Source organism: Aythya fuligula, chromosome 8, assembly GCF_009819795.1.
Source record: "Aythya fuligula isolate bAytFul2 chromosome 8, bAytFul2.pri, whole genome shotgun sequence".
Taxonomy (NCBI): domain Eukaryota; kingdom Metazoa; phylum Chordata; class Aves; order Anseriformes; family Anatidae; genus Aythya; species Aythya fuligula.
Window position 1 is genome coordinate 11,678,302 of NC_045566.1, and position 12,784 is coordinate 11,691,085.

At 39.8% G+C, this 12,784-nt stretch overlaps 1 protein-coding gene across 1 annotated transcript in view; it reads left to right on the top strand.

Moving 5' to 3' along the window:
• The window catches only part of ST6GALNAC3 (ST6 N-acetylgalactosaminide alpha-2,6-sialyltransferase 3), a 215,864-nt gene that overhangs the window by 130,167 nt on the left and 72,913 nt on the right, over positions 1-12,784 (top strand). Inside the window, exon 3 of the mRNA XM_032192727.1 lies at positions 11,631-12,040. Coding sequence (XP_032048618.1) covers positions 11,631-12,040 — 410 coding nt within the window. The remainder of the gene's footprint in view (positions 1-11,630; positions 12,041-12,784) is intronic.

Genomic DNA, 12,784 nt, shown 5'->3' on the forward strand with positions numbered 1-12,784 from the left:
AGAAGTGCTATTTTTATGCCAGCCAAGGTTCATTGCTGAGCTTTTTTTGCTCAACACCAGCTGTAATCTATAATGGTATTTTTTTTTGGTTTATTATTTTATAATCACATGATGACTTCAGTAGAATGGATTTTTTTACTTAGCTGTGTAATATAGTCTCTCAGACTTTCTTTGAGGACCTTAGCACCTCCAGTTGCCAATGTGCAGTTGTGAGCCAAAGGTATGCCAGAGCCTGTGGCATGGAGCAGCATCCTGCTGTAAGGAGGACAGAAGGGGACGCATGACCTGTTTGCTGTAGAAGGTAGTGCTCAGTCTTCTGTTCTCTCCCCATGCTGTGTAAAACACAAGGCCATCAGCTGACCTGTATTCATAGTGCCAACAAACCGAAGTGGTGAGCAGCTGGATACCATTAGAGGACACTGATTTTCCATCCTTATTACTGTCCCCAAGAATCTGCTTTGTCAGAACCATCATAGTCCATGCTGTATCAGTTGGAGCTGCAGAGCAGCTGATGAGATTTGGTGTTCACCTTTATGATTGCTTTTCAAGTTATCAAACAGAAAAGATTCTACAGTCATTACAGTCCTTGGAAGCACAAGGAATCACAAGCTTCCTTAAAGTCAACAGATTTTTTAAAAAGCAAACCAACACACAGACCCTGTGCACTCAGAGGCAGGGCCGAAATGTAGAATCTGGCTGAACCCATCTGATGCCAGCAAGATCATGCCTAGGAGGCAGTGAACATGGCCTCCTAGGTCTCCATCTCAGGAACTGACTTTGGGGTAAAATTGTACTGAGAGTCATCAGATAAGCCTATATTGTACAGAACATTTGCATGCATGCCCGCATACAAAACCAGCTGGCTTTGTGAGCAGATAGCCTACATCACGAGAACAGCATTTGTCCTTTGCAGAGGTGGAAGCAGAATCATAGCTGAGAGGTGTCTGCTGCTGCCCAGGCTAAGAAGCCGTGCTATATTCTTGGTAGTGGCACAGAACGTGCTTTCCTCAGGTCTTTTGTCATGGTCCAAAGTACAAATTTGTTCTTCAGAGCAGAGAATGTCTTGCTGAGCCCAGTCCTGAATGGATTCTCACCCCAAGCAGATGTGTCACATGAGAAGTTTCCTTGCTGTTTCTCTGTTTACAGATAGAAAACTGTTCCATCTATGAACTAAGAACCTAAATTTCTCATTCCAAGAATGCAGCTGTTAGGTGATATAATGGCTCTGATGATGTCAGTGGGAGTTTTGCTTTTCACTGTAAGGAAGGCCATGAACGAGCCATAGATATTCCTAGAAACTGGCATATAGATGCATGACAGTGGTAATGAGTAGTCTTGTCCTTAAGACATACAAAGAACTAAATTTCTCTCCTAAAAATTTTAAATTATGAGTAGAAGAGCTATAAGATGAAAACTATCCACTTTGGAGCTAATGTTGTTTATACCTTGCAACTGTGTCCCTGTCAGGCCAGCCTATGTAGTGGAAAAAAAGATCGATAGGGTTAATTATTTTCATTTTTTAGTAATATTTAATTTTGCAATTGCTACTAGCGTGCTTCACCTCATAACTACCACCAGACCTGTGCATGTGTGTTGTGCAGCACCTCCTCAGGCCTCGCTCCTCTGAGCCCCGCAGTGATGCTGCAGTGACCAGCACAGCCCTCTGACCCGGTGAGCTGGGGCAGGTCAGTGTGTATGGGGCTTATCTTCAGCACAGCCCTGTAAGGGAGGGGGTGGTGGGGAATATGGCGATAGCAGAAGCTGCGCTGTCAAGCTCCATGAGGAAGGAGAACCAACAAAGACTGATCTGTGAATTATTTGCAAGTCATTTAGCCTGGTAGTTCTCAGCTGAGCATGCTTACGACGTTATGGTAGGTGATGTTAGCTCATGATACACACTAGTGCCTGCCATGGAATCTGCACAGATGAAATGTGGTTGGTGGACATATGCACTGGGTCAATTGTGTAAAAGCAATTGGAAGAGAATATGTTTGCAACAGATTTTTCATTTGAAACAGACCTTTAGCATCAAAGTTTTAAAAATGCAGCTATGCTCCAACAGTTTCCATTAATGATTTAGAAGACTTTAAAATAAATCTTCCTAATTATTTAAGCAGAACCCTCCAATGCAGTTTAAATTTCTGTCCTAGTGCCCAATGCTGCAGTGTTTGAAAGTTCAGATGTCTGAAAAATGGAAATGTAAGCTTGTATCTTTCTGCAATTAAAGTGATTTAAATAAATTAAAAAGATATTTAAAACTATTTAATTTTTGGACTAGGACCTTGTAAAAGAAGTTTTAGCTTGAAATGGCATTTCTACAGAAGTTTTTAAATATTTGTAAAGCTGACAGTCATAACGTGGTACAGCAAATGCTCCCAATATACCAATGAAATGAAAAGAAATGAATGTGGCCAGAAGCAAGCATGTATTCTTTTTTAGATAAGGCATCCTGCAATTAAAAACACTGGACTCAGCTTCTTAAGGCTTATTTTGTCAAATGAAAAATGCTACTGGTTTTAATGCTATTGTAATAAACCTTATTGTTATTCCTGGCATGTTTTTTTTTTTTTTTTTTAATTTCAGAAAAATGGATAATTAGCATTTTAGCTTATCACTTTTCTTCCATGCATACAAATAATTTGATAGATAGACCACCAAGAGAGAGAAAATTAAATAATAGGTCTAGACAGCATGGAACTGGAGTAAATTAGAGGTTAGGCTTCCAGCCTGTTAGGCTGATATTTGTGGAAAAAAAAAATAATAAAAAATTATATATATATTTATATATTGGGAATACAGGAATACGAGCTAGTTCTTTTCTGACAGTTTTAACTACTTACCTTGATATCATTTCCCCATACCAGATCCCAAATAAATTGACCTGAAATAGGATGCAAACTTGGATTTATTTGGACTCATAATTTATTTGAGTACACATTTTTCAAATGTATTTAGACTGGGGGCCTAACAGCCATTCCTGCATCTTTAATTCAGCCAAGTAAGTTCCTAGATAATGGCCTATGATTAATGGTGAAAGCTGATAGTAGGAAGTTATTAGAGAAAGCAAACTTGGAATAAATCTACTGTATACATTATATACTTTACCGCCATCTGTGGGTATTTGTAATAAATACAAATGAAAATCAGTGGTTACAGAGTAATTGTGTCTCCCATTCTCACCAATATTTGGCATGTGACAAAGAATTCCTTAGACATAGCATTATGGTGGGCAACGTCGGAGTGAAGAATTGTCACTGTTTTTTGCACAGCTACTTGCCATTATATGCAGAAAACAAAACCAAAAACCAGCGTTTGTGGAGAGAGTCCTTTTGGCTGTGGTTGTTTTCAAGGTCGTCATTCTGAAGTCCCCTCTGTAGGGGAGGATTAGGCTATCCGTGTTACACGTCACCTGAGCTCCACTGCCACACACGGTGCTGGATGTAGAAGCTGTTTTTGTCCTTTACACTGATTCACTCAGTGTTCAGTCCATTCAGCTAAGGGTATCTTCCCCCTTTTATGTCTCCTTGAGCTGTAAATGACATTTTACCTCCTCGTGTTTTGTATTGTTTGCTGAGCAAATGCGCCTGTATAGGGAAGACACAAATTTTACCGTCCATATTGCTACGTACAAAAACCAGAGAAGAAATACAATATAAATGGGGAATTGCCAAAGATAAAAGTAAACCTAAAAATTATGATCCTAATAACTTGCTGGTAACAAGTATTCTTTTGACCATGCTTCTGCAAATACAGTTTTACAAGGCAGAGATAAAAATGCTGTAGTCAAAACTATCTGGTTGTGTTTGGAGTTGTTTATGAAGTTCTCTGGACAGTGTCTGGTTTAAATTGTCCATTTCCAGTAATGTTTTTTGTGTGCAAAATTCAAGAGTCATGAAGTGCTAATGAGAGCAAGTGAGCAACGTGGCAGATGTGAAGATAAATGTCTTATTGTACTCAGCATTCAGCAAGTGGCATTTGTTTGGAAGAATTCCCGGCTTTTGAACTATTACAAAGCCATGGTATTTCAAAGGCTGTATATTTGCAAATGAGTGATAGATGGAGTGTGACAAACATAATGGTTATTTATGGTCATCAGCTAGACCACTGGAATGAAATTAAGGGTACTCTAGAACCAATAGAATTTGTTTTTCCTGGATAATATTTGAGAAACTGGGAAATTATTCTTTTTTCATAGGATGTTTTTCAGAGTAAATATCATTTTAGTGCCTATTGTGTGAACTTACTGCATAGAGTGGGTGTAAAGGAGGATACCTCCCCCCTATAAAATTTAGGCATTCGATCCTCAAATGTTTGACATGAACATTTCCAATTATGTTCTTGTGCAGGTTTTTATTTTTATCATGATATTTTATATACCAAAGAAGATTTTTTTTTCCCCCTGATTCAGAGGTGTTAATTAGGTGGATCTGGAGCTGTAGACATCTGTATGTCTACTGCTGTCAGGGTTTCTGGCTACCTCCAAGCAGTAGCACTGCGCGCTGGGATGACTGTGTCTGTCCCCATCTGTTCTCTGCCCGAGCAGTTGCAGTTTAGAGGAAGACAGCTCCTCTCTGCCTAATGCTGAGGTGTTTGATTGATGTGTCTGATAAAGCTTTCTTCACAAAAGTTAGTTTCTATGTTAACAAATATCTTTAGGTGGTTTTGGATCTCCTCTTGTGCTAGTTTTCATTCCCAAACACTATGGGTTATCTCACCAGCTATGGATTGGTATTTTACTTTTTCCCAAATCCTCTGTTTCCATACTTCTCTCCTTTCAAACACTAACTACTTATATTCAGCCTTTCCATAGCCTGTTTCACTTTTCTGAGCTTTTTTTTTTTTCTTTTTTTTTTTTTTTTCCCCTCGTCTCTTCTCTTTTGGTATCCTACTTCCGTTTATTTCCTTTCCCTTTTGCAAAGTGCTCATTTCTGTTAATAGGAGCACACCCTTCCTGCCATCGGACATCAGGAGAGGGGAGGCTACCAAGCGCCTGAGCCACGAACTAAAACGGGCCTTCTGCTCTCCCCGCAGGACCAGAAGGATGCTTCCCACATCCTTCAGGCATTGCCTTAGGGCAAAACATTCTTCACTTGCCTCTCTCTCTGTGCCGACAATCCCCTGGCCTGCTGGCCATTAGTCCTCCAGGACTTCGTCTTTGCTGGCTCAGTCCTTGTACGTGAAACACCGACTCTGGCAGCTTCCTTCCTTCCTTAACCCTCCACATAGAGACAAAACAGTTTCTAATGTTCTTGAATTACTCTCTGCCCTGTCTCTGTTTTTGAGTCTTTTTCTTGCCAATAGCACTATCAGAAATTTCTCAACAGTTTATTTTTTCCATGAGAAAATACTAGTCTAAACTTATTTAAAAGGCACCTGTTACAGTGAAGTTTTAGTTGGGAATCAGGGAGGAGGGAAAAAAATGAACGGGACTGCTCTGTTAGTATAAACTGCTGTGCTTTAACTTTTCCATAACACAGCAAAATTTTCAACTGAAGAAGAATTTAAATTCAATTTTAGAGAGCTATTTCAATATGATAAAAAAAAAAAGTAGAAAATTAAAATATTTTGATCAACCAGGACCTTTATTTACCAGAGTTTATTCTATGGGATTATCAAGGGGAGCGTTATCTTTGACTTTGCAGTTTTAGCTTTGTTTTAGAATAGAGAAAAATACACAAGAAGATCGACTTTTCTGATTTCTTCTTTGTAGGTCATATGCTTGACCCTGTTGCTACTCAGAGTTTTCTCACATTTCCTTGAGGTGTTTATTTTTCAGTGCTCGGATATTTGAGCTGTACTTGATTCTTGCCTTGATTCAAAGCTGCCTGTATTGTTCCCGATAGCAGCAGCAAAATCAACAACATTCTGGTGAGCATTTGCTCTGCTATATCTTGAAAAAGGTACGAGCTGGCATGGAGTAACTTGAGCTGTCTTCAAAGTGAGAAAGATGACACTGCATCACTTTGCACTGTGGTTCATGTTCAGAAGTGTTTTTTTTTTTTTTCCCTTTCCACGAGAAAGCAAGCTAAAATGTTTCAAAACTGCATTTGCTGAATGAAAGTTCAGATAGTGCTGGAAACTCTGGCATGCACGTTTAAACCTCTGCACGATGTTCAAGCTTCTTTCCCTTTTCTATCTCTTTACCACTGACATCAGGAATGCACAGGATACCTGTTCAAGAGAAGGACTGATACCAAACCTTTTAGAGAGCTGCAACATGAGCTGCAAACCGAAGCCTAGCAGTTCTCTAACAACTGGGTCAGTGTGTATGGAAAGAATTTCAGTGAAGTTTATTTATTTAGTCTCTTACTGCAAGATTAGTCTCATTATGTGGCTCCTATGGGTTCCCTTCCAATTCATTCAATTTAAATAAAAACTTCCTGCTAGCACTTATGTATCAGTGACACTCATCTAAGTAAAATAGACCAGGCACCTGAGTCACAGGAACAGCCGTCTGAAGAGGCAGATCGTATTCTATTTATTTGGAAATGGGATGCATGTAGGCATAGGGCTTATTTCAAAATATTTCAAAATAATGTCAAAATGTTAAAATCTTTATGAAATCTTAGCATTAAATTTTATGAAGACAGAGATGTTTGCTGAGATGTGATGCCGGAGGCTGGGACCAAAAGCAACCATATGAATATGAAAAAAGCACTTCCACAGGAGGGGATAACCACAAACTCAGCGTGATCAGACACGCAAGCAAACATGGCACTATCTTTATTTTCTTTAAATGTGCTGAATTTTCACTTAGAGAAGCCTGACAAGTCTTTCATGTCAATCAAAGGTCTGAAAAAAGTGAGTAGGTGTGGATAAAACCAGCTTGGTTAATCATTACTGAAACACGGGAAAAATTAAAATACATTTTTTGCTTGTAAAGTAGAGAAAGGCAATAAAAACAATGCTGGATGGTTAATGCCTCCCTTGTACCTTTCATTTGAAAGACCTCAAAAGAACATCAAGAAGAATAAACGCAAAATCTATTCCCTGTTGGCATCATTATAAATGTTGTATCCTCTGAAACTCTAAAGATGTCCAAGAAGAGTAGGAGAATAAATGGCATTGAAATAAAGAAAGTCTCTCTGGAGCTTTGTTCAATCGGCTTTGTTAGAATTCACTCAAATAGGATGATTACAAGAAAAGATCTCATTTGTTTCAACATTAAAGGAGCAAATTAATATGTGGTGAGCTGCTAATAATTGCCTCATTATGTAGTGAATGGGCATTGCGTCCAATTTACAAAATTACAATCATATTGTTAAAGTAACAATTGGGAAAGTTTAATCTGAATTTCCTAACTATCGCTGTGATTACTTGTGGGATTCACAGAGCAAAGCGGGGCTGGTGGGTTGGGGTGAGCTCTGCAGGGCACCACGAGCCCACGGCACCAGGCACTCTCCGGAGGAATTCAGCTTTTCATTTATGTGAATTACATCTGCTTAGGTCCGGAGCTAGGTTTGGTCCAAGTGAAAAGAATCAGGCAGCGCTGGTGAAGAAGGCAGCTTGGCATGGGAATGCTCTGTCAAGGCATTGTGCTGTCGGGCTCCACCAACCTCCAGAAATCAGACGGGTTGTGCTGAACGTTTGGCCAGGATGTTTGAGAGACGTCCTTCATGTCACGTCCCCTTTGGTCTTCAGCAGCCCCACGGGGCTGTGGCTGGGGAGCTTGGCAGTCTGGGGTCTGTGCCACTGGGAAATTGACCCATACAAAAGTCCTGGGGCTGGAATGTCATTCACTTGGTGGAGACTGGAAATGACTGGGGGCAGGGGGTGCTCGGATTGGAAAGTAACAACATTTCCAAATACCAAAATCCTCTGTGGAACAGAATCGTGTTTTGTGACCTTTTCTAATTCTGGCTGTTTTTGTTATTTAATGATTTGACCTTTGATTCTGTGAAGCCACTTCAGTGCTAAATGCAAAGATTTAATAACTAGAGCTGTTTGATAAGTGACCTTTATTACACAGCTATTTCTCTTTGCTAGAGATGCAGCACTGTTTTGCAAGTCCTAACTCACAGTTTTAATTATCTTTTCTATTGTCTGTAAGCTTGCACAGGAAATGGAAAGGTCAGACATTTCATTTTCCTTACTGATTAAAATATAAGTGCTCCTCAACGGTTACAATCTATCACTCAGGAAAAAGACGGGACAATTTGTCAGAATCATGCCCAGCTGCTCTGCTGAGGAGTTCTGTGTCCTTCTGGACAGTGACAACATGAATAATTTTTGAGGAGCAAAAAGCAGCTTATCAAAGATACTAGGTCAGAGCCCATGGTGTCTAGAGGTGAAGGAGCTGTCTAAATACATAAAAAGAGAAGAAAAGTTCTTTATCTCTTTTTCTTTAGCTGATATATCTACCATGCAAGTGAGTGAAGATCTTGTGAAAGGTACAGGTAAACCTTTAACTGCTGTTCTTGGTCTAAAGAGCATAAGGAGTAACAGTGCAGGTTTCCATGTTCCTGCCAGTCTTTCTCAGCCCCATTGCTGCTGAACTGCTCTGCGGGCAAGAGGATAGCTTGCACTGCCTGTCAGACTCATTTTTTGGCTTCTCTGATAAGGCTGCTGCTGAGTTAGCATTTAATTGCTATCCCGGTGTTTGCAGTATGGACACCTGTAGCCAGTTTCTGGTAACTGTAGAACATCACCAGTGAGGCTCCTTTTCTCTGAATCGCAGTTTCTGTATCTCTGTATTCTGGTTTCTTTGTGCAAGAATTGGCTCTCTGCTTCTGTTCATCCTTAATATAAAAAAAAAACAGCAATTTAAATAGAAAAGTGGTACTTTCTCATACAGGTTAGGGCTATCATTAGCAACCTTGCGACCAAAAATCCGTGCACAGGCAAAGGGTGTGAGGCACAGAGAAACCTCGAAGTATGGGGTGAAGAGGGACAACTGCAGATCTCTCCAGCTCCTAAAGGTTGTCAGGAGCCACCAAATGTGTCCTATTTTAGTAGCAGAAGTAGCAACCACAATTATCCAGGTGCTTCCCAGTTCTGGCCCCTCTGGGCACCCAAATCCCTGTGCCTGGGATCCTATAGGAGCCCCGTGGCAGAAGAACTACATTTGAGCAGCTCATCAGTCCCACAGTGATGGAACAGCCGTATTGGAGGTGGGGCGTAATAACAAATGGGAATTTCATGTTAAATGAGGAAAATGAGAAAGCTGAGATATGTGGATTGTTGAAACTGCCCCTTTATGTGTAGCAGTTATTAACCAAGACCGCAAGCAGCGAGGCTGTCTCCATATGGGGGTTTAACAAATTAATATCGCTGTGTGCTTTCCCATGTACTGCAGAACACATGATGCAAAAACGTACTGAATTCAGTGAGAGGTGCTGCAATCAGTGGGATGTCTATCATGGGTGTCAGTCTGTCTTTTAACTCTTTCTCTCTTGGGAAATATGCATATTAGGGCATCTAAAATTTCTCTACATTGTAAAATTATTTGTTCTGAGATAGGGCTGGGAGGGGTTAAGCTTCCACTTCTATTGAAGAAGAGCAGATTATATGTTGACCTAGTGCAGGCATTCGATATTATGAAAGTGCTTTATAAATTGGAACAAGATAAATGAATCACAACAAAAGAGCTGGAAAAGTGGGGGACACAATTGCAGGAGTGAGTGTACTCAGTTTATTCGAGCAGAACAGTTTCACTCAGTGAATAGAAAATGTGCAATGCATTTCTAGCTAAGGTCAGAGAATCAAACAATTCCAAATTTAAGAGAGCAGCTCTATTTTAATGGAGAAGAAAGAATATTATGAAAAAAACACCAAGGTTGAGACAGATGTAAATGGGACCAGATTCTTGACCAAATTGACTTTTCCTATCTAGCAGTTTCATATTCAGCATTTGTTAGTTTGAAAGTTCACCCTGAAAGCCATAAATTAATCTATTGGGACTTTAACAATTCACTTCATGTTAGGATGTGAGTTATGCTTATGGATTTGTTTAGGTCACCCAGCCATGTCCTCATAATGTATCTCAGAGAGGATTTCTGTAACTAAGCAGTAAACAGAGAGACTGTTGTGTTCAGCTGTATCTCCTGGGACTTCAGCCCTGCTGTCAGGGAGCTAGGCAGGACAGCTCTCTAAAACTACAACAGCTATGAAAAATACATGGTGTACTGTAAAGGAAACATTGCCGATGCTTTTGCATGCAGTCAGGCATCCTTAACTCCTGAAGAAATGAGGAAAGAACACTCTCAGGAACCACTCACACAGAGAAATCAAGCCAATCACAACAGAGAAATCAAAATGTTGCCACCGTGAAATTCATTGTAGTAGTTTTGCAGGGCACACCTTTGTTAAGTATAATGATTATCATCCAAATATTTGATATTTTCTCTATTATAATTTGGCCCTCTTGAGATGTTTATTTCTTGTCCTTACATAATACACCATTACCAAAGAAAGCTGATGTTTTGTCAGCCACCAGGTCCTAAGGTTATAGCGGTCAAATGTAGCTGGGATGTTATCCACATCAACTAAAAGGAGTGTGATTTTGAAGGAAAATAACCACAAGGCTGGTCAGAAAAGCACCTAGTGTCTCATCAAACTAAATGTCAGAAGAACATTAAAGGAATTATTACTAACAAACATTTAATTGAAGTAACTGGCTTCCAGTCAAGAGCAGCACAGAAGATCAAGTCTGTGACCATACAAAAAAATCAAAGAATTGCAGACAATATGTTGTCTGGATCATCTTCAGTGGTTTTTATGGATGGATCTATTTTTTTTTCTTTTTTCTTTTTTTTTTTTTTTTTCAGATTTCTATCCAAAGCTTTCATACAATGCAACTTAAACATAAAGATCTTTTGGTTCTTTTGCTCTTTTAATCTTTTAGAGCAAAAGAACCAAAAGACACCATCTATTATTTCTATTCTGGCAAAAGAAACATCAGTTAGGCCCCTATATCTCTGTTAAACAGATAACTAGTTTCAGTTCACATGGGAGAAATAGCACCATGGAATGCACTTAGGAAACACTGTCTTTGACTTCACTTTGTCCATGATAAGTTCCTAGTTCACACGTCACCACTCCATCTGCCTCTCATTGGGTCGTAGCTGTTCTCTGGAGAGCACACCATATTCCTGTGTCTACATCCTCTTTCCAACTGCAGGGTTTCTATCCTACAGATTGTTTGTTAGAGTTGTGGTTCGCACTTGACTTCTGTCACAAATTTGGGAACTATTCATTCAGACACATAGCCAGAGTCAGTGTATAGTTAAATTCCCAGCATTACTTTTTCTGTACATTTTTCCTGTTGCTGACAACTCGTTAAGAGAGGAAAAGGCCTTGATCTAAGTATTGTTCTCTGCTCCTGTTCTCTTTCATTGTATTCTAGTGGAAAAAGTAACATTTAGAGAGAAAAATAAATTATTATTTTTCTAGTTGACTTTGCAAGGTGGAGAACAAAGGAGAAGATTACAGCTGCCACTTATTTCACTGAAAAGGATTGCATTTAGAACTTTGAGGCAGCAGGGTTTTCCACCAGCTCTAGCACAAGGGGATTGATAAAGAAGTATCATTATCAGTTTGTGGGACTGTGCTCATCTTTCTATTAACTGAATTTTCAGTCTCCATGCTTTACAGAGAAGGACTTCCATATATTTTTGTTTTCTTTCTTCCAGCCTCTACAACTAGATTGTGATCTCTGTGCCATTGTTTCAAACTCAGGACAGATGGCTGGCCAGAAGGTGGGAGCTGAGATAGACAAGTCCTCGTGCATATGGAGGATGAACAATGCTCCCACAAAGGGCTACGAGGAGGACGTTGGGAAGAGGACAACCATACGAGTGGTCTCTCACACGAGCGTGCCTCTCCTACTCAAGAATCCCGAGTACTTTTTCAAAGAAACCAACAGCACTGTTTATGTGATTTGGGGACCTTTTCGAAACATGAGGAAGGATGGAAATGGCATTGTGTACAACATGCTGAAGAAAACTGTTGACAGCTACCCAACTGCCAAAATCTATGTGACAACAGAGAAGCGCATGAGTTACTGTGATGCGGTGTTCAAGAAGGAGACAGGAAAAGACCGGTAAGTCCTACTTGTGAAGAGCAATTATAATGTTTGACAAAAGATGCATGAGAGAAGGCCATGCTGGATGCCAGCTACTAAATGAGTCCCAAGATATGTTTTTAATGGATTGTTATGTGGTTTTGACTGTTATAAGCACTTGATGAGGCAGCAGCTAGGCCCCATTTACCCCACCTACACTACCTTCTGTTCTTTCCATTTCTGTTGGCTTGAGTCCCAAAAATATTGGATGTCTTCCTGAAATGTTTTCAAAGCTGTGTGTTGTTTTCAGCTCGATTTACTATTGATTAAATTGACATTTTATTTGAAGAGGATAATCCTACACAAACAACATTTCCAAGTGCACAACCTCAGGATAACTCTGGATATTGTATTTTCATCTCTGTTGATATTCACTGTAGCTTCACTTCAAACACAAACCTCAGGGTTGTGTATTATTTGTATTTCTTGCTGAAAATGGATTATCAGTGATACTATAATAGATGCAGGCTTTTACCAGAATGATGCTGAAATTGTATTCACCCTGTGTGAGAATATGTGTTTATGCTGCTAAAGTAAGGGCTATAAGGAGATGAAAGTGTGACGGCCAATGTTTTGGCTAACATTTTCAGAGCTGAATTTGTATCTGTGGAATTAAGACCACAAATTGCATGATTTTGTAGCTGACCTACAAAAAATCTGATGCTCCATGTTTTAGCATGGAAGGGGACCTCTTCCTCATAGTCTCTGGAGCTAGCTGGGAAG